The sequence below is a fragment of the Diabrotica undecimpunctata genome, chromosome 8 (assembly GCF_040954645.1).
Source record: "Diabrotica undecimpunctata isolate CICGRU chromosome 8, icDiaUnde3, whole genome shotgun sequence".
Classification (NCBI taxonomy): domain Eukaryota; kingdom Metazoa; phylum Arthropoda; class Insecta; order Coleoptera; family Chrysomelidae; genus Diabrotica; species Diabrotica undecimpunctata.
Genome location: NC_092810.1, coordinates 70,756,777 through 70,780,410, shown reverse-complemented (window position 1 = coordinate 70,780,410; position 23,634 = coordinate 70,756,777). Strand labels below are relative to the sequence as shown.

The 23,634-nt window shown below is 30.9% G+C and overlaps 1 protein-coding gene and 1 long non-coding RNA gene across 2 annotated transcripts; one reads left to right on the top strand and one right to left on the bottom strand.

Moving 5' to 3' along the window:
- Window positions 1-212: 212 nt before the first annotated feature.
- Window positions 213-7,925, bottom strand: LOC140448450 (uncharacterized). The gene is made up of 3 exons (XR_011951714.1): window positions 7,755-7,925; window positions 671-791; window positions 213-472 (listed from the first exon to the last, which is right to left on the bottom strand). It is a non-coding gene; the product is annotated as an uncharacterized lncRNA (long non-coding RNA).
- Window positions 7,926-7,960: 35 nt separating this feature from the next.
- Window positions 7,961-23,365, top strand: LOC140448449 (probable pseudouridine-5'-phosphatase). Its single transcript, XM_072541528.1, has 4 exons — window positions 7,961-8,116; window positions 8,169-8,390; window positions 15,368-15,572; window positions 22,857-23,365. The coding sequence occupies exons 1-4, from the start codon at window positions 8,032-8,034 to the stop codon at window positions 23,302-23,304; spliced, it is 960 nt and encodes a 319-aa protein (XP_072397629.1). The 5' UTR covers window positions 7,961-8,031; the 3' UTR covers window positions 23,305-23,365.
- The last annotated feature ends 269 nt before the right edge of the window (window positions 23,366-23,634 follow it).

Genomic DNA, 23,634 nt, shown 5'->3' with positions numbered 1-23,634 from the left:
TATTTTTAGGGAGAAGGTTGGACATAAGCCACAATATATCTATTTACATGTTTGATACATTGACGTTTCGATCTCTATTCCGTTTTTAAAGAGAGAAAAAAAAACAGAAAATAAACAATATAAGATTATAAAAATATATAATAATAAACAAATAAAATAAATATAACTATCATTTATATCTTTGAAAGCGGTCTTTGGATATAGAGATCGAAACGTCAGTAAAAACTTGTAAATAAATATATTGTGGCCTATTTCGAACATTAATATTTGAAAAATAAAATATAATTAACGTTAAAATAAAAGTAAATGTACGTCACTGGATTTCCAAACGGCTTTCCACATTTCTGGGCCTTTAAACGATGACTCACTCTCTCAAATAGTGAAATTATACCATAGTCACTGATTTTTTGGACATTTATATGCCTCGACCCTCGATATACCCATAGAGTCAGCTACTGATATATTCATTTTTCTAGAAGCAAAAAATATTATTGATAAAAATAACTATTGAACTGATATAACAGTTTCTCCCCTAATAATATCTGGTAATTAGTATTTTCTCTATATACATTAGAACATTAATGTTGGTTGGTTTGACTTTTTATTGATTTTTTATTCACCAATATTAATGTAGTGACAAATTTTATTATATCTTAATGATATTACTTACCTCTTTGTTGTTATTTGAAGTTTTATTAACGGTTTGATCTGTTCAAATAAAGATATATAACTTTATCTTTTGTCAACGGAAGCCTTTCAAAGAAATATAAATCATCCCATTGTTCTAAACTCTAAAAAATTATTTCTTCTCTATAAAATTTTTAATGACTTACATATAAATTCAATTTTGGATTAATTCAAACTTAAAGAAAACTAATCTTAAACTAAAGTGGACTTTTAATTTATTTCATGTTCACTTTAAATTGACTATCGGGCGTTAGTAAACAAACGATTTTGTATTGTTATTAATTGGATGGGATGAAATTTATGACTTATGATATTTATGATGAATTTTGACGTTCGAAAATCATAACTAATCGAATTTTAGTATCGATCGTTTATTTTTCTTTTTGTTTGACTATTTTTTATTGACAGATACACTTCAAATTTTTTATTTTTTATTTAGCGTCTGTATTTTGTTAGTTATTTTTCATGTAGTTTTTAATTGAATTCTGCTTAGAGTCAACATATTATGACTAGAAATAAATTGATGTAGACTAGTGAATCGATATGAAGACCCGCTATTCCATGACGCTACTCGTGACGATTGCCGCCAGGTATTCCTAGAGGAGCGTAGTGAGTATTAGAAGGAAAAGAAAATGTTAACTGTTTTTTTTTTGTCAAATTATAAAAATGTAAATTGTGCGAAATATATTTACACGATAGAGTTATAACATGTAGCCAGTACTGATGGCTTTCACGTGAGCAGAAAACTGTGACAGTATTCAGGATTTATTTTCATTCCACGAGCTCTACAGTTTCCAGTCCTACGCCAGGTCTCCTAAAAAGTTACTCATCTAATACCGATACAAGGAAACTGGTCTAAAGTAAGTTTAGAATCTACTTGATTATGCCAAGATAATGTTGGTAGGAAATATGTCTTTCTTTACATCGATGTCGGTTATATTTCTTGAGAAGAAGATATTCAGAATTATGGATAAAAAGTTGTATGTTGCGTGTGATAAGAATGTTGTGTCTGTTTTTTGATATGTGCACGTACAGGTTTGTTTATTTATATTTTATTTAATATAGAGATATATTTATATATTTTTTAATTGAGATACATTTATAGAATCTACTAACAAGCAGTACATTGAGTAATTAGTAAATGTGATGACAATAATAACTTGATTTGGGTACCATCCAGCGACGGTTCTCCATTTTTGCCTATGCAACCAGGTCTTTTGCCAACATATCTTTAGTCTTTGTTCCCAGTTCGATGCATTGAATTACGAATTTTGGCCTTTTTGGCGCAGAGTGATATGACATCTTTTACGGTTAGTGCTCCTAGGTTATTATGAATAATTGCATTGCGCACATACCAATATTTTTAATTGGGCGGTCTGCAAAATTTTTATTTTTAAAGGCTTGCTACAGCCCCAGAGTTCTACGCCATAAATCCATATTGGTTTTAGTATGACTTTGTAAAGCAGTATTTGGTTCCAGAATGATAGTTGTGCCTTTTTGCTAACTAAACAAGTCATTTTTTGCAGGAATAGGGACTTTGTTTAGACTAACTTGTGCGTTTTCTTATTGTGAATGTGATTTGTGCTGATTTTTCGTTGTTGACTTTAGTTTTTCATTTTGTCAACCAATTATCTGATGTATGCAAGTAATTTTGCTGCTTTTCGGATGCTATAACCAGGGCTTTGTTTTAAACTAAAATGGCTCTATCATTGGCAAACGTCGCCATTGTGACGTTATCTATAATAGGTATGTCAGCAGTAAAGATTAGGAATAGGAATGGATCGAGGACACGTCCCTGAGCAATTGTAATTATCCGGATTGGATTTAGTGATAGTTTGAGAAATCATTATTAATTTTTACTTGGAACGAACGTTCATTAATATAGGACTTTAGGATAGGGTAAATATCGCTAGGCAGTAAATATTTTAATTTATATAGCAACGCGTTGTGCTAGACTTTATCAAAAGCCTGCTGAATATCCTGAAATACCAAGGCAAACATAGTCTTTTCTTCAAAATGTTTCTTGATCTTGGAAATCAAGGGTATCAAGCTGATAAAAAGAATGTTCTGTAGGCAATTTATCTAGACTATCAATCATTATAATGTGAGCATATTTTCACTGAATTGGAAAATAGTTTGACTGCAGCTTTCTATTATAGTAAGCATAACAACTGCTTTCCTGGGTAGACGTTTTAGGATTCTCGCATCGATTAATTCGTATCCTGGGGCTTTGTGAGAGTTGGTACTCACTGTTATTCTGCGAACCTCGAATAGAGAGAATGCTTTTATTGAAGGTGATAGTTGGCATTGCATCTAGATATTCGGTAAGATGATCATCATTTCATATGTTTTGATCTAAATTTGGAGTAAATATATTTCCTAAATACTCTGCAAACGCATTAGTGTTGTTATTATAAGTCTGCCCCTAATTTCTATCAGGTCTTCTTATTGGAGAAATTGGTAGTGTCGGTTTCTTGAATTTGTTGGATTTAGCGCTGACATTAGCTGGTGTATTAGTCTATTTAGCTGTGTTATATCGAGTGTATTTCGGAACTTTTGACATTTTACAAGTGCTTCTCTTTTTTCGGTTTAAAATTTTTTTGATATGTCACATGCACATTATTGTCTTCAAAATTAGCGTTGTTATTTATAGGAGTAGATTCCCAAGCAGCGTTTTGAATTATAGCCGTTGTCTTTTATATTGCTAATTTTACTAAATATAAAGAAGTAGTATATCGAAATGTTTTGAATTTTTATCATTGTATAAATTACCCAACTTAATAAATTTTTGATCGGCGAAACTGATGGACAAACTAAACTAAACCTTTGTTCTCGGGAAAACACGCTATATTGGGGTAGTTATCGAAAGGTAAATATTTAATAATTTCACATTAATATGGGGCGCCAACCGTGTTATCTTTTATTTTCACGATTAACTATTTTCTATTTCTCTTTGCCGGCGTGAACCAGTGAAGAGCGCCTTTCTACTCCGTGAGATGCCACGGCGTAAAATTTCGGGCCAATGCTTCTTAAATGCATTCATTGTTTTCGAATCCTGAGAAAACTAATAAGTATTTTTGAAAAATTTAAACGCAGAATGAAAGATTACATTATTACTGAGGGCCGAAAGTCCCTGAAAACTTCTACAATGTTTATTTTAATACGTTACAGGGGTAAAAAAAAGAGAAAATTTAGTGTGATTTTTAATTTCAAATATCTCATTAAAAAAAAACTTTTTGTTATTTTAAGGGACTTTCGGCCCTCTGTAATAATGATCTTTTATTTTGCGTTTAAATTTTTCAAAAATATTTGTTAGTTTTTCAGAATTCGAAAAAAATGAATGCATTTAAAAAGCATTGGCCCGAAATTTTGCGCCTACGCTCTTAAGATGGAATCGATTTAATCATGACTAAAAAAAGTAATAAATAAATTCTGAACATAAAAATGGACCCCTTTAACAAATAGTAAAATTATAAATTAAACAACCTGTATAAGATAATACTACGATATAAAGTTATTTTTTTATAAAAAATTATTATCAAAAGCGTCAATAAAATCAAAGAAGAGGTGTAGATTTTCGCAAGAAATAAACGTTCCTAATCAGGTATGTGACCGCCAAGATATATCTTATATGTATCCTAGAGTTAAATATATATAATAAATAATACTGATTACAAATTAATAAAATATTGTACAATATTATCAATTAAGAAAACGGGACAAAGTAAAAATTATGTACAAGAACTTACCGTCCGATTATAACTAAATTTATCTAAGTCTACTAACAGGAGCATTTCTACATTTGGCGTTGATATCTTCTTTGTTTAGTCCCCTGTCCGATTATCGAACGATGGCGATCATATTGGCAATAATAACATTGTTTACGGTAACTCGAAAGAGATAAGCGGGTATCTCTTGATACCACTCTAGGAGATTTTGGAGCCAGGATGTTTTTTCCGGCTTGGGCATCTTCTTCCGGCGATCTTACCCCGTATAATGAGGTGTAGAAGGTTATACCTCTCTGAATGTGTCATTACATGGCCCAACTATTGTAACTTTCGAATTTTTATTGTTTTTGTTATTTCTGTGGTCTTTTTCATTCGGTGTAAAACTAGTTCATTTGTTATTCAATCAACCCAACTTATCCGCAGTATTTGTTGGTAAATCCACATCTCAAAGACCTCAAGTTTTTCATTAGTGTTGCTGTAAGAATCTAGCTCTCCATGCCATACAGGAATATGGAAAATATGTAGCAGTGTATTAATCTGATTTTATGGTTTACTGTAATATCTCTATTAATCAAAATTTTCTGTATTTTATAGGAAACGGCTCTGGCTTTTTCAATGCGTATTTTTATTTCTTTGGATATATCTTAGTTATCGTTAACATTGGCGCCGAAATAGGTGATATTGTGGATTCTTTCATACTCTATTCCATATGCTCTGATGTTCACTGATTGTAACTCTGTTTTGTTGACAACCCTAAGTTATGTCTTATAAGTGTTAAGCTTTAGCCCATATTTAACACATGTTTCGGGCACCCTATTCGTAAGTCGCAGCAACTCTTTTTCATTGGTTGCAATCAGTACCGTGTTGTTTGTGTATCTGAGATTGTTGTAATTTCGTTAATTTTAATGACTGCATCTACATCTAAGGCTTTTTTGAAACTAAATTCGGAGTAGATAATAAAAAGTAGAGGCGATAAAATACACCCCTGCCTCACTTTACGACGTATTTCCACTAGTTCGTATGTTTGCACATTTTGAAGGCCTTTTCAAAGTCGATAAAACACATATATACTGGTTGTTCTATATCCCTACATCCTTCAACCAGGACCTGCAAACTGAATAATGCTTCTCTGGTTTCAAGGTTGTTTTTGAAACCAAACTGTATTTCGCTTAGTTGTACTTCTATTTTGTTGTAAATTCTCGAGTGCAGTATTCTTAAGAAAATTTTCAGTACATGGCTCATTAGAATGACAGTGGAATGATCGCCATATTGTTTAGCTTTTATTTTTTTCGGTATCATTACAAATATTAACAGTAGCCAGTCTATTGATATATGCCCTGTTTCGTATATTTTATTTAAAGGTATAAAAGAGAATGTTTGCTTTATCGTCGACTAGTTTTGTTATTTCGCTGGGAATTTAATCTGGACCGGTTGCTTTCCTATTCTTTGATAGTTGTATAGCTCTTTAAATTTCATCGAAGGTTATATTTGGACCAGTCGATATATTTTTGTATTTCTGTTCTATTGTCATTAAACAGTTCCTCAATGTATTCCTCCTAACTCTCTAGCTTTTTTGTTCACTGACTGATATTTCCTTGTATATCAAGTAAACTATTTGAAATTGACCTATATGATGCAGTTGTTTCTAGCACGTCTTTATACCTGCTAAACGTGTTATTCTTTTGCTGCAGTTTTTCTATTTAAATATATTTACTGCTGTACCATTTTTTTTTCGAATTTTTCTTTTGATTTATTTATGGATTTGGTTGTATTCTTCAGAGTTTTATTTTTCTGTTCTCCTCTGTTTTCATTAGTCATCCTTTGTTGTTCGCGTTTGTTAATAGTTTTATACTTTTTCGTTGTTTTTTGCATGATGGTTTTGATCTGATTCCAGTGGTCTTCGATGTTATGTGTTTTTTTTTTTCGATTTTTTTAACTTTTTTATCTACTTTTGATATTGTCCTCTTCTAAAGGAAGCCACTAGGAAAGTTGGTATGAATTTTCAAACATGACCGGGAATCCAACCGTTAGAAAACCAAAAAGAAGACCCAAAATGCAAAATATTCTCCAAATATAAGCAGATAAATATGTCTACTAGAAAATAACTAGGTACGAGAAAAAAAAGTACACTTACAAGGAGAAATCTCAGTAAATTTTAGCAATGATTTGACTGGGGTTTTTAAATTATTTACTACCCCTTTTAATCTCTTAAATTTCAATCTAGTCCAGGAACCTTAACGGGAAACAAAACCTGCATGGAGTTGAGCAATAAAATCCCCCAGCAGTAGGTAGGATTTAACTAGGAATTTTTCTACTAGGAACTAGGAAGTGGAGCCAATATTTAAACCTACTTTTCCCTAATATAACAACGGATCATTTAATAATTAAGCAAGTAAAACAATATGTGTTGCCTATACGTAGTACCTAAAATCTAGTATAAATACATAAAGTGCATTGTCAATTAATATTTAATATCCCTATATATATATATATATATATATATATATATATATATATATATATATATATATATATATACATAATTTATGTATATATATATATACATAATATATATATATATATATATATTTATATATATATATATATATATATATATATATATATATATATATATATATATATATATATATATCAGATATAAATTCGGCCAGACTGATATGATAATAAATAAACGAACACATCCAAAAAAAAGATTAGTCCAAAATTAGTTTAGTCCAAAAGATTGGCTAGTCCCACAAACATTTTAATTGTGTATATGTATGACAAATTACACAAAATATAAACATACCAGATTTAGTATAAATAACCATCAAAAATAAAATCTAAATAATAAATAAAATACTGGACAAAGACCCACTCCTATCTTAAACTACATTGCAGTCCATCGCAAAATATATTAAAAGTTAAAGAAGAAATAAAAAGTAGCATAAGAAAAAATTAAAAAGATGTCTTTACATAAAACACTTCCAACATGAAGATATCGTTTTCCATTGGTATTCGTAAATCATACTCTCATATTTATAAATACAGAGAAGAGATATCGAGGACTTTCACTTGAATGAAAAAATAACATTAAAAGCATTGAAGAATAAAAAACCCAAGTGACGTTAACTTCAATGAAAACCAAAAGCATGAGCTGGTTATTTGACAAAAAATCATGCTTATCCCTAGAAAATAAAATAATAAACTATCAGTACTAAAATACTACAGACGCTCTAATAACAACAGTGCTTAGAGTAATAATGGTTGCGCTTGGTATCGCTCAGAATTAACTTAACATAACAATAATAATTACATAATATAATGATTTTAACATACCGTATACAGATCCACCTAAAATGAACCCTTGTATTAGTTGTATTATATGTCTACTTAGTGGAATAATATTATTTATATAAATTTTATTTTTTTGTTGATTTACATTAAAACTTTATCACCTCTTCATCGGAGTCATCTTTCTTGATTAACCCAAATTACTCTAATGTGTTGTTTACATTGCCTGACGTTAAAAATGTCACCAACAATAAAGTTTCAGTGACAATTATGATTTAAGATTAGGATTTTCACTAATATTTATTTAACGGAACATACAATTATGTCAAAATTAAAAAGGTGTTGTCCTACTAGTAAATTCAAACCTGTAACACATTGCATATTTGATTTAGATGGTACAATTTTAGGTAAGTCTTAAAAAACGAAAAAGACTGTTTACTTAAATTATATTTATTGTAGCGACGGAATACGTTTACAAAAAAGTATTAAAATCTTTGGTCGAAGAATATGAGGGAAAGGTTTTTCCAGAGGAGTATCATGAGTTGTTAACAGGAATGCCAGAGACAGATACTTTGAACAAAATAATAAAAGACTTTCAATTACCTGTAGAATTAGAGCCATTTAGAAAACATTTTAGGGAGGCAACAGATTATCTTTTAGCGGATGTTGATTTTATGCCTGGTACGTACAAATTATATTTAATTGTTGTTCTTTCCTTATGTTTTTCCTTTCATAAGTTTTGTTTTGTTTAATTTTTTTATTAAAATGGTACTTTTATTCAAACAATAGCTGTGATTTGTAGTTGGTTGCTTTCTTAACCCTGCGGTGCACGGGTGATAATTTGTTACACGAAGGAACAGGTTGGGTCTGAGAAGCCCAAAAATTAAGCTAAGAATTTGTTATATTGAATTTTGTAACAACAGGTTTGCGTTGCATATATTAGAACTACTACTAAAGACAACTTACATGTACATAAAAAAATGAACTGCTATTATAATATTAAAACTAAAAATATAAAAGAAATTACATACTACAATATGGCAGATGTTTAAAGAACACCTTGTATATAACTTATTCAGTCATTTTATCAATGCATATGCAACAAACAGGTACGGTATGTTCTAAGCAAATAAATTTTTTACAGTAGTGACACATGTAGCGAGTTTTACGATCTCTACAAAAAACATAACGCCCCCTTTTATTTTGCAATTCCACAGGTGCTTCTACTGGTCCAAGACCACTGAGTTTAGCAGCAAGCTCTCTTATATCTCGTGCCAAATGAGGAGATTAAGCTCTTGCTTTTATATTTTCCATCACTAACTGACGACCTAGTTCTTAAAAAAAAATCTTCTTTTGCTTGTTTTTAGATCCAGTGTGTTACTTCTCTGTATCACAAATGCATTTATTGCAGCAACATCAAGCAATGCATAAAATATGACCATGGGCCAGCGTTTTGTATTTCTTGCGACAGTATAGGAACCTCGAAGTTGATCAACGGTGTCCACACCACCTTTCGTAGAGTTATAGAACATTATTGCTTTAGGTTTACTTTCGTCACCCGTTGTCGGATCGATTTGGTCATCATGGTGTAGGGTTGACAAAAGAACAACATGTTTTTTTGGTTTTGGTATGTAGGACAATATTGTCATATCTTTGGTAAATCCAAACATAGTTGATTTTGGCGGTCTATTGTTCATTAAAAATTTGGTTGGGATATGCCTTTTGTTTTTCCGTAGGGTGCCTACAATTGTTAGACTATGATTTGTCAGTAAGTTTTGTGCGAGTTCAATTGATGTAAACCAATTGTCCATTGTGACATTCCGGTTGGATCTGGATATTGGTTTGCAAAGCCGCTCAACCACATCGTTGACTGCAGCACTGATAGAATATGGACCTGATGGTTGTGAACCGGCATATATTTCTAATTGATAAGTATAGAACGTGCGAGAATCCACCAAGGAAAATACCTTCAGACCGTATCTGGCCGGTTTTTTTGGAAGGAACATTCTAAAACTACAGCGACCTCTAAAGCCTAAAAGCATCTCATCGATAGTGACATATTGGCCAATGGTATAATATTTTTGAAAATTTTCAACTACATCCTCGAATACGACTCTAACTGCTGCAAGTTTGTCTACTTGTGTCCGTTCGTCCCTTGTACGAATATCATCTAGGCGTAAGCAATTCATAAGAAATCGAAATCTGCGGAGAGCCATCATTGCCGGAAATATGTCAATGCCCGTACCATTTCTTTCCCAAAACTCAAAAATTTAAGTTCTACCTCCACGGTAAACTCCAGCTAAGTAAAGCAGACCAATCATAGCCTTTAGTTCACATATATTTGTTAGCCTCGCATCGGAACTGTCTTTATATCTCACGGACACACGCTCGATATATACATTAGTATATTCAACAATATGTTTTATAATTTTGTCATTAAAAAACAGTTCCCAGCATTCTTTTTCAGTTTTGCAACTTTTCGCTTCACGAATAGCTCCAGGAAGTTTTGTTATAATATTTTCCTGTCTAGTTCTAACATTTCGTGATCCGCGTATTTTATTCAATTTCATTCCATTTCATTCCATCTTTGGTATTCTAATAAAGGTGTTGGTTTGACTTACTTTGTGGAATACATTCTTGTACGTTTAATTCGGTGTCTGATAAATCCAATTCAGAGTCTGAGTTATGATTAGCATCTTCATGTTCTAAGTTGCCAACTATAGACTCATCGGAATCTGAATCTTCATAATTTTCTTCCTCGTCGGTTGCTACTTCCTTGTAGAGACGTTGCAAATGTTTTGCCTCTCTCTCGTAAGAATACATTGTTTTGCTAAGCTCTAAAAACAATACACTGCAAATTTTGTGTTGTACTTTCATAAAAAAAAACTTATATTAAGGAATAGAGATATTAGAAGAACTAAATGGGCCTGACAGATCCAACCCGTGCACCGCAAGGTTAAAATGATATATATAAAAACAATATACTACTAACAGCTCCAATCAGACCTTGTCCTACTTCTAGTTACCTCTATATATAGATATAAATGAATCTGTGTGTATCTCTCCTAGGGTATGGCTAGGTTCTACGGCGTTATCTAACTGCGAGCTATCTAACCTGATAATAGATTAAGTAAATTCACCTATTATTACGTACGTTTAAATTTTCATGGATGTGGTTATGGCAATCTCGAGTGAGAATGGCATACATTGAGAAAAGGGTTTTTATTGTCAAAAGCTACTATTTCAGATTTTAGATCGATAGAGTACTTGACAGTTTTACATTTTCGTTTGGTAGTTAAACCAAATTTACGTTATTCGCAATAAAAGTACAAGTAAAAGAAGACATAACTGACCCAATTGAAATTGGCAATGGGATAAGACAGGGTGATTCCCTGAGTCCCCTATTGTTCAACCTGATCATGGATCAAATAATAAAAAAGTATATAACCCTGAATTAAATATAATATAACATTCAGGAAATTTAAAATGTTAATTTTTAAAAAGAAAACCACATGCATGGTGATAACAGCAAATCTACTTAGATGTAAATTAGAGCTAGAGGATCCAGATAATAGAAAAAGTGATGAAGTTTAAATATCTAGGCATCACACTAGAATAGAGCAAACAGAGCTGCAAGTTGCCTAAATGAAACAATCATTAGACCTATAACGATATAATCGGCAGAAACACGACCCAACACAGAAAGAACCAAAAAATGGCTAGAAATAGCAGAGATGAATACCTTGGAAAAATCAAAGATTAATCACTATGGGACAAAGCTAAAAATACAAATATACGACGGAGATGCAAGATGGAGATCATCAACGACTGGGTAAGAAATAAAAGAATAAAATGGAACGATTATATGAGCCGACTGACAATAAATAGAGTAGTTAGTAGAGACGGCAAGAGACGGTTCCCCAATAGGAAGACGATCAGTAGAAAGACCAATAAAATAATGGAACGACAAATTACTTGAGATTTTGGAAATTACAGACAGAGTCATGTCTACACAAAAGCAAGAATAAATACTGCATATTAGAATTGTGTGGCTTGATTTAACATTAGAAAAAGTAAATGACGAAGCAATTAAATTCAAGACGAAGTAAATAGAAAAATTGAGAAAGAAAAAATATAACAACACGAAAAGCGGTGATATTTTAAAATATGGACAAATGGCCACACAGATGAATTTTATGAAATGGGACAAAATTTAACAAACAAAATAAATTAAGTAATGAAAAAGACCAAGCAGCTTGAAATAAATTTGGAACAAGTCGAAGATGCTTTGAAAATAATTAAAATATGAAAGGTGTGCAGTGCTAATGGAATTAAACCAAAAAGGATAAAGGGTTTGGGAGAAGACAGAAAAGAATGACTGGTTTAATCATATCGCAAAGCATTGCAAACTAGACAGATTCTAGTAGAGACGGAACACAAACTGATTATCTTATATATTTACAAAGGTAGACCAATCGTGAACGTGATAATTACAGAGTCATATATTTATATGCAGTGACAAGAAAAACAATAGAAAATGTAGTTGATAGAAAATAAAATAGAAGAAGAACCAGCTTTTTAGGAAATAAAACTCTAACTAAAAACGTTAGAAATGAAAATAGAAATGGTATATGATATAAAACTGAACTTAATTAATTTAAGAGCAGCTTTCCAAGAGCGGTACTACCAAGAGAACTACCTAGAAATTATAAAGAATTGCTGATGGGATAATGTGATTAGAAAGACGCAGGGCATAAGAGAGAAGAGGAGTGGCATGTGCAGACGCAAGGATGTTGACACTTTTCTTATGTAAACGTGGTTTCACTTAAAATGGCTATAACTTTGCAGCTTACATCATGCTAATCAAATTATTATTGCGTCGAAACTCAAAAATCAATTGTTATTGAGTTACAGTGGTTCAAAATGTCGGTTTTTAGTCCATATTTTTAAATAAACCGGCTATTAATAAATAAGTGCAATAAACTTCAGGGAGTGACTTTGCATGAAAAATAATGACATCTATTGACTGATGATTTATTTATTATTCTGAAACCACTTGAACTATGTAAAGAAATAATATAGTATCGGAATGGCGTTTCTGTCGTATTCGTGTTTAACGAGATTCAGATACTGTATATTGTAGGACTGAACGTTTACAAATTCATGACTTTTGAAAAATGGACTAAAAACCGACATTTTGAATCTCTATATCTCAATCTCGCAACTGAGAACTTTTCATGATTATCACCAAAGCTACTTTTCTGTAAAGTTTCAGTCAATTTAACTGAAACACTTTTACATAAGTAAATAAGATATACACCAGGAATATTTGCACGAATACGGCAATCAATGAGGCTAGAGTTGAATTTTGTGTCACGTGTCAGGGGGTCGTTTTGAACATTTTTTGTCTCTTTGCACCTATTTAAAATTTTAGTTTGAGGCACTTTCTATTTTTTTGCTTATTGTTGTTGTATTAGATTAGATAGTTCTTTATAATGTATTAAAGACATGTTAAGGTGTTATATTTTTTTTGTATAAAAACGGCGCCACGTATGAAAAAAAAAAAATAAGAAAGAATGTTTGTCACAAATTAAACGAACAATATAAAAACGATTTTTGATTTGAAATATCTTAGTAGCGTACCATTTTTTTTTTCTTTAAAAAAATTAAGGCCATTAGCCGTATGCGCGTCAGTGATGAATATAAAATTCTTAGTTAGGTGGAAAAAATGTATATTAATGATGTGCATAATATTGAAGAACATAATAGAATGGAAGTGATACATATAAATACACTTATGTACGCTGACGATCTATGGCTTGTAGTAGATATCTACAAAAAATAAACAGCTCAACGGTTATTAAGTAAATAAATATTATCTGATTAACTGCCCACTACTACGCTTCTAAACAAATATCTTGCTTAAAAAATGCTATTTGTTATACCTAAGTATGGAATTGAAAATCCACTTCTGTTTTGCGTTAAAACAGAAGACTTTAACGTGGTTCGTCAGATGTGTTATTTTTATCGAGGCACATAAATATTGTCAATATCTGGTATATTTAAGAATTTTTTTTATTCCTAGAGTAGTCAGCAGAGGAATAAAAACGAAATTGGTACACTTAAAATAATTAACAAAACTTTTAACAACACTTCTTCTGCGAAAAAAAAAATAAATTTTATACAAAACGCGAAAAATATAGAAATATATGCCTTTCAGAAATTCTTGGCGCAAATAACTAAAAAATACTGAATACACTATAGAGATATAGAAAACAACTCTACGTCGATTATATCGTGCAACGATGAATGTTTTACTTTTGATAAATTACTTTTTAAAATCGAGAAAGAAAAACGCGATTTACATGATACATTCCATCAAAACAAGGCAAATATAGGATCAAAATATGGCGGATTTGTGGATGCAAAACTCTTCTGTAAAACTCCAGCTTTCTACATCGTATAAAGCTGGAGTAATATCTAAAGGTGTTAAAACCTACGATCTATTGTAGTATATCTAGTTATATTGTGATTAGATCCAGACTGTTTTTCAGTTGCGGACAATGCTTTTTGGTCCCCTTAAGATAGGGTCTAAGCTAAAATATTTTGCCGTGTGGGATTTTTATGCTCCACTAGTCTTTCTTCGTCTATCGATCTATCTATCTCCGCCAGTTATTCTCTAGCCTCGAGACTATCTTACACTAACTACTTAACTGTCTTTGTATATATTCAGCCGCTTAAATTAAAAGACTTCTACCTTTTTTTACGCATTGCAATATTGCATACATAAAGCTTTCACAGTGGAATATAAATGCTTACATTCCACTACTATTGTTAACTCCTGCATCACTCCCCATATGTACTGCAGTTGTAGACTCGTCTGTATACCAGACGTAATCCTGTAGCCTGAGTTGTGTGTTTCCTCTGCCGAATTTCTCTCGTGGGTTGGTATCCACGAGACGTTATTTAGGCCTATATCTGGGTAATATATGATAAGTAGTCATTATCCATATGGTATCCATAATTTTATTTTTGATCCTGCTATATCTTAATCTAACAATTACGTTACTTAGATTATCTAAGTTTTCTTAAGAAGTTGCTATGAATTAATCTAATAATTACGTTACTGATACCCTGTTCTTCTTTCTTATAATATCATATTTTCATCACTCTCCATATAATGACGTATTCCGTAGCTGCGGTGATTCGTCTCTCAGAGCACCTCTAATTCTAAGACAAGCAAATTTTGCTTAATAGAAGATGACACATTTTTGCTGCAATTTTTGTGGCCACCACACCACTGACGCGTACGTTTTTGTTGGTTTTACGGCTATATTATAAATCAATTATAATATGTCTGGTTTTAAACACTACATTTTTCTACAGATACGTCTGACTACCAATAAAACAGTCACCTCTTTCTTGGTTATTCGTTTTTTCTGCTAATTCCAAGTAAGCTGCAATTCTACTATCAGCCCAAAGTACTTTTCTTCATTCACCAGATTTAGATTGGTATCATTCAGGCTTAGAGGACTTAATGCATCTAAATTTCTGTGTTTGGTTAGGAATAGTTATAATCGAAAATCTATATCAGTTTGAAGAAATGTTTTTAGTTATTTATTTTTATTGCATTAAGGAGTTGTAACACTTTATTTTAGGTGCTGTAACGCTTATCAAACATTTGCATGAACATGGCATACCATTAGCCATCGGCACTTCATCTCCTCAAGATTCAGCTGATATCAAATTTAGCAAAAAGAGAGATATTTTTGATCTCTTTCATCATGTAGTTTGTGGTGGCACTGATCCTGAAGTTATTCATGGCAAACCTGCACCTGATACATTTTTGTTAGCAGCTAAAAGGTTAAAAAGTTAATTAATTACGTTTTACGGTATATATCTTATAATCAATTAATAAACCTTTATTTATTTTATTGTATTTAGTTTGAGAACAAGCTGTTGACTAGTATTTTTTTCTGTGGGCATTTCTTTCTGCAGTCGTTAATTTCAAGTTTATTATTATTTATTTATTAGGGAAACAAAGAAGAATATAGAAAACTAAATAAAAGAATTTTAGGAGATATTAGAAAAAATATAAGAAGATATAATATTAATGTAATTACTCAAATAGTAGATAAGAATAATGGTTTAAGGATACGAAAAGAAAACGCAGGGCAAAGTAAAAACAAATATACAAGCTGAGAGACAAAGACGGAAAGGCAACAACGGATAAACAGCACATCCTCAAAATAACTAGAGAGTTTTACAAAGACCTCTATATCTGTTAATGACCACAAGACAGTTTCCCGACGAAAGTAAGAACTCTCATAAATCAGAGATCTGAAGTACTTTTACCCATTACAGTGTCAGAAGTAAGAGCAGCTTTAAAGGAAATGAAGAACCATAAATCGCTTGATAATTAAGTACTGGTTATTAAGGCAATAAAACAAGGAGGAGAAATTCTACTAGTATCTGTTAGCAAACTATTTAATAAATGATTACATGAGGATACGATTCCAAAATACTAAAATAATGTAGTGATAACATTCTTATACAAAATTGAGGTTGATCTTCACCCTTAATTAATTTGTTTCTGCTCGTAAAGATGGCTATACTGTGGCATACACCTGTGGTAAAATTTTTAACTTGGTTGTAATTTTCTACATGATGACTCTGTAATATTTACAAACAAAAACATAAATTACAGTTTTCCATCGGTACATACATTGGCTGAGTTGCTAAATTGCGAGACAGTAATTTTATTAACCCTTTAGAGTCGGCATCAGGTGAAACGTAGTAGTTTTCCAGTACGGGCAAAGTCAACAGTTGCTGATTAATCCGCTTCCCGGTCACAATCAGTAATTATGGTGTTAATTACATATATTCATTTTTATTTATTTTTCTGTTCGTATTGGCGTTATTAGAAAAAGAAACAAGTTAGTTACTAAAAAAATCATTTTTATTTGAATTAAAAATTCATAAAGAAGTAAAATAACCAAAAAAATGTACACAAAAAAACATTAGTTCCAATTTTGAAGCAAATTTAACAATACAGAACTCAAAATTTTAAAATTATATGATATCGTTCAAAACAACTTACTACACACAAAGGCACATTACACTTTTAACACAAGTACCTTGTGTCTTTTCTAATTTTGCGTTTGGCACAAACGAAACATCTTTTTGATAAATGTCGCCAGTTTTCTCGTAACAGATACAGCGTAGAGAAATGTCTTTCTACCAACTGTAATAGATGATCACCAGCATTCGGTCTGTTACTTCGTGACAATCGAGGAGTGCTTTGTTTATATTTTTGTGAAATTTGTTTCACCAAATCCCTCTGGAAATCCAATAGAGGAATGTTTTTCCCAGTTTTGACTTTGTAAATAGCATGTGAATTTAGTACAACCAGGTCAAGTATATGAAAAAAGACCTTTTTGTACCACTTTACGTTTTTCCTTACGGATTCAGTAAAACTTAGGAGCATGTCTGTTCTGTCGACTCCACCCATATTCATATTGTACGCGATAATACATTCAGGTTTTTCAACTTCTCGGTTTCTGCTATTTTTGGTTTTAGATATATTAACTTCATGCATGGTTGTCAACATTACAACGTCTCTTTTATCTTTCCATTTGAGTGCCAAAGACTTGTCAGTAGAAAAGTTTTGTATAGAACCTTTTTCCAGATTATTTTTAAATTTTGACATATATTTTCGATTCTGCTTTACAGTTCCGCAACAATTTTTTTTTCGAATAAACCTTTAGCCACTAATGGACTGCTGTACCAGTTGTCCATGTAAATTTTGTGGCCATTATTCTAATATGGCTCGGTCAGTGTCATAACGATGTTTCCAGATATACCAAGATTCTCAGAATACTGAGTTATATCTGTATCCGCTCCGTATCTGTATACTATGACAGCGAAACGAGATACGTCCTTTGAATAACGTAAGGCTTTCATCTATGGAAATATTTTCAAATGGATAGAAGTTTTTCTTAAAAATATTCCTAAAATAGTCACTTATGTTCCTAATTTTCACAAGACGGTCATAAGTATAGCAAGTTTTTGACACAACGCCTTGTGTTACGCCTACCCCGGCCGCTTTGTACCTCTGAGACGTTCCTTATTTCACAATACCAATAATCTTTCTCCTCTGCGCCTGCGTTAACACCTCATAAGGCATATTTTCATTTTTTAACGCAAAAGTAAGTTTATTTATTTTCGTTTAATGTACAACTATAGTATATTTGAAGAATAAGCTGGAGTAAATTCTCAGAAAAAAAACTAAATTTTTAAGCTTATTTTAGTACGTGTGCTTTTCGTACAACGTCAATATTTTAGCTTATTTTACGTTGGGTTTGACTATTTAGATAGAAATTTTTCCATGTCACATGGACTATCATAAAATTTAAATACCTGCTATTGTTAGAACTGTGTAGGCTAGTGTTTTTTCAGCTGGTCATAGACGTACTTTAAGGGTATTACATTATTTGTTTTGGTTTGTTAGATATTTAAATCATTTTCAAAGCATATTATATTTATATAAATCTGTTTATTTTAGTAACGTTATTTATGGTTATTTTTGTCGTTGTGATAATGACCCATTAAATAACAAGAAATAAAGAAACTCTTAAAATACATAGGTATTTAGTTAATGGTCTTTTGATAGTTTAGATAGAAAAAGTCGATAAGCGAAAGATGGTTTCTGATACATGTGAACGCTATCTTAAATAGTATAAATTTCGATTTTGTTTGGAAAACCAATGATTAATAAAATGGTTAATGGTCTTTAAATAGTCATTCAATAATATCAGAAAATTTTTGTTTAGTCGATTATAAGCGAGTGAAGAGATCTGACACAGTTGTGTTTTGCAAGAGTGAATAGTGAGTTTATAGAATATGGAATTAACGTGTGATTAATTGATTATACACCAGTTAAAAAATTAAAGTTAAAATCATTTATCACTTAACGAAAAGAGTGTTATCCTTAACGTCTATAATTATTTTAAGCAACACAATCCTTCAAATACTGTTGATAGTATAGTTGAAATTTCGTCTAAAGTAATGGGATATTCAAAATCAACTGTATATAACATTTTAAAAGAGGAAATATCAGCTGGTATAACGCCACCCAAACCGAGACCAGGAAGACCAAAATTGTCGAAAGTGAATGTGGATGAATTTTTCAAAAATGCAATTCGTAGAATGGTCCACTCATTTTTTTTAACAAACAAATACCAACTTTAGATAAAGTTTTACAAGCCATTACCGACGATCCCGATTTACCCACAATAAGTAGAGACAAACTTTGGAAAGTTTTTCACGAGTTAAACTTTAAGTATGGAAAAGTGGGCAGACAGTCAATGCTTATCGATTCCGAAGAAATTGTGTTGTGGAGACGAGACTACCTCAGAAAAATAAAAAAAATGAGGACAGAAAATAAGAACATTTATTATTTAGATGAAACGTGGGTTAATGAAGGGCATACTGTAGGGAGAGTTTGGAAAGACAAAACTATAAAAACATGTCGACAAGCATTTCTGGAAGGATATTCACCTGGTTTCAAGGAACCAACAGGTAAAGGTCGACGATTAATTGTTACCCATATAGGTAGTATGAATGGATTTCTTAAGGAGGGTTTACTTTTGTTTGAATCAAAAAAGACCTGTGATTATTACGAAGAGATGAACGGAGACGTGTTTGATGAATATTTCAAACAGATGATTGAATTCATACCTAAAAATTCAGTTATTGTAATGAACAATGCAAGTTACTACTCTAGATTAGTTGAACGTTTACCAACTACTCAATGGAGGAAAGATGAAATTGCAATGCGGTTAACTTCTAAGAATTTAATCTTTGACGATACAATGGCAAAAGCAGAATCATTAGAGCTTCCTAAAATTAATAAACAAAATTATAAAAAATATGTCATTGCGGAAATAGCCAAAAAACGAGGAATTGAAATACTTCGCCTACCACCTTATCATTGCGAGCTAAATCCGATTGAATTAGTATGGGCCGAAGTTAAAAGTAACGTTGCTCGAAATAATACAACTTTTAAATTGTCAGATGTTACTATTCTTTTTCATAAATCAATATCCGAAGTAACGACTGAACATTGGCAAAAACGTATTAAGCACGTTATGGATATTGAAAAAAATATGTGGGAGCTTGATCATATAATAGATAGCAGTATAGAACCTATAATAATTCATGCCGGATCGGATAACACTTCGTCTGAAACAGAATATGAGGAAACTTAACTTTAAACTGTAGCTCAGAAGTTTATTTGACATTTGAACTAATTGCCGACAACTTCATTGTTTATTTTTTATTTATTTTTTATTGCTAATATAATTTTCATTCTTATTTTCAATATTATTAGTATTAAGATTATTATTATTTATTAATAGGAATATATAAAACTTACAGTTTTTGTGTATGTATTTTACGTTTCAGTATAATTTATTGTATTTTATTATTTTATATTAACTGTATGTTTCACAAATAATAGAATATTTATTCTGTTTATGTATATCTTTTTAGTTTAAACCAGTATTGGATTGGATTAATTACTTTGTTCTAAATATCCAAATAAATTTAACGCAAACGTTTCTTTTAAGATTACGTTTTAGTTAGAAGATGTGCACGCCTATGTATTTCGAGGTGCGAAGATTAGTATTCTGAGAATTTACTCCAGCTTATTCTTCAAATATACTATAAAGCAAATAATCTATAACGTACCGAGCTGTGGTATCTGATTGATTTATTGGTTTGTTTATTTTCAATAAAAACCTGTATTCTTCGAAACAATAAAAAGTTTTTTCAGAAGAAATAAATAATATATATATAGGTATATATATATATATATATATATACATATATATGTATATATATATATATATATATATATATATATGTATATATATATATATATATATATATATATATATATATATATATATATATTTATATATATATATTTATATATATATATTGTTATGCTATTTAAATTGTATTATATTGCTTATTTAGAAAAATTCCTGTCTATATTTATTAAATGATCTAATCTCCAATTAATCACAATAAATCAGCATTAATTAATTACAATCTCAGGCTATTTAACTTGTACTATTTACCTTTGATCGTGGATTCAAAATATTTTCCAATTGGCATCCTAATTGGGATAGGTAATATGACCTGAATAAAATACATAGAATTTCAACTGAACTATATGTGAGATGTCCTTTATTTTAATGAAATTTTATATAACAATCAATCCTGTAATATTTGCAATATACTAACTTTAAATATATGAGAAGTTGTTTTCTATCATGGACCCAAATGTTATTTTACATTGATTTTTAATATGTGTTATAACTAAGCTCTTTTTATAATTCCTTTTTTTTTAAATGATCGCAAAATTAACTGTCTCTATTATTTATTCAATTTATTTAATTAATAAATGAAAACCACACTCCTGCTCTAATGAAAATTGACTGACCTTTCTTTCTCTGCCGTTGCAATTCTATGGCCACCCCACAAAAAAAATCCTTTCTCTGCTTCTGCTTCCTATTGTGGTCCAGATGACGTACACCTTTCTCCTATCTGTCCTTGTATCTGCAACCCAACAACTCGTGTTAGTCTATGCAGCCTCCTTTTGAGCCAATCTCCGCGCCTGTTTATAACTCCAAATGTTGCCGGCTTCGTCTGATATTAATATTCTTATACCCTTTGGTTTTTCTATCTCTCTGTACCCCGTTCCTCACACTGGTCAGCTTTTATACAGCAAATAAACACACCTGGTAAATTACGTCTTCGGGACTTCAAACAAACACAAATCACAAAGCTCCTTCCTTCTTGGACGACGAAAACTGACTAACTCACTTTTTTCCTCTCTGCTATCTCATAGCCAAAACCACCACCTCCTTGCATTCAAAAATTGACCAATAAAAATCATCCACCTCTGTGACGTATATCGTTACCAACCAACTCTCTCTATAAAACGTCATTCGGGTAATTCCAGAAAACAACATTCTTTAATTATTCTAACTAAATCTATCTGCTTTACAAATATTTCTTACTAATAGCTACAAACGATACCTGTTTCTCAATTCAATGTCTTTTGTTAATAAACTTTTACCGATATAATCTTTCGGGGAGAAAAACCACCGCAAATCCCGGTCTATTGTTTAAACACTTTCTATATACACTTTTATTCCGGGTAAATCCATTCCACAATAACCGACTTATTTAATTATCGATAATATTTGAAAGTCTTGTCTCTGAGGCCTAATGAACAATTCTTCGAACAACTTAAAATACATATTTTGTCTTATACAGGATGTTTGAAAATTTATATGCCCGTGTCTTTATGAAATATCAATAATTTTAATTTTTATTTAAGTAATAAAATTTGTATATCGGTTTTTTATTGCTTATGGACATTCAAAAGTACAACAATATATATATATATATATATATATATATATATATATATATATATATATATATATATATATATATATTTATATATATATATATATATATATATATATACATATAAGAATATAATTATATTATTTGCTTGTTATATTATTTAGACAAATATTTTTCGTTTTATTTGTTTATGATATGGCATTTAAAAATACATACAACCTTTAATTTTCACCTATTTACTACTAACCCCTATTTTTTAATAGTCATATTAGTGTTACAGAGTTAGTTGCCATACTTATACAGTCTTTGTTTCATTATTGGTTTTTTTTATTGTGTTTTGTTATATCGCTTATTTTAATTTTTATTCCTTGCCATCTTTGGCCATGTTTGTAGGTTTACGCATAAGGTTGGATATATTTCGATTGGTATATTGATCAAACTTCTCGATATCTAAATATTTTAGGCTCTTCTAATTTTTATGTCACTAATATAATGTTAATTTTACTAGTCTAGGAAATTTGATATTCACAACTATTTTAATTTTCTAAGGAATCACTGTATATTGGATACCTTGTTGGATACACATTTTATTAATAAAAAATTTATATTGAGTCATTGTCAAGTGACCAAATTCTTTATTTTTATACGCCTAATATTGGTCATGAATTATTTATATGTATTGATAATTCTATTTTTATATAGATTTCCTGGTAGTCCTAGCCCCGAAAAGTGTTTGGTGTTTGAAGATGCTACAAATGGTGTAACCGCTGCTTTATCAGCGGGTATGCAAGTTGTAATGATACCAGATCCAAGTGTTCCATATGAAAGTTGGAAACGTGCTACTTTGAGACTAGACAGCTTAGAATGTATGGTTCCTGAGCTATTTGGCCTTCCACCTCTCCCAGAAAATTGTTTCACCAAACTTATAAGCTCAAACGATCCAAAAGATAAAGTCGATTTTACGGAAAAAGGCGAAGAGAATGAAGGACAAAAAATAAAAGCGGAATTTTCAAAGAAAAAGGTTTCAGTTAAAGAAGAACCAAAAATAGATGTGGATTCTGAAATATTGAAGTCAAATAGATCGGAGTCGGATCCCAATTTTACTGAAAGTGATGAAGAACTTATAGACGAAACTATATTTAATTTATAAAACAAGCAATAAACTGTTCTAGATATTCGACTTTTTGTAAAATATTTGTATACGTCTATATCTACACTTGAGTGCAAAATAATCGACTCAAAAGCGATATTTGAGATTACACCGTCTGTTTCAATGTAAGAATTATGAAAATAAAAAAATGTAATGTGCAAACAATAACTTTATTATTGAACTTACAAAAACTTCTATTGCAATATTTGAAAGACGCATTTTAAAAATAATATGCAATACAAACAGAGTTTCCTAAATATTCATCATTGGAACTAACGCAAGAAAGACGTTATGAACAGAGAAATCATCAGTTACAACATGAATTTCCTA

Coding starts and splice junctions, on each gene's coding strand:
- LOC140448449 (XM_072541528.1), top strand. CDS start 8,032: ATGTCAAAATTAAAAAGGTGTTGTCCTACTAGTAAATTCAAACCTGTA. Junction 8,391..15,367: donor GGATGTTGATTTTATGCCTG/GTACGTACAAAT, acceptor ACTTTATTTTAG/GTGCTGTAACGCTTATCAAA. Junction 15,573..22,856: donor TTTTTGTTAGCAGCTAAAAG/GTTAAAAAGTTA, acceptor ATTTTTATATAG/ATTTCCTGGTAGTCCTAGCC.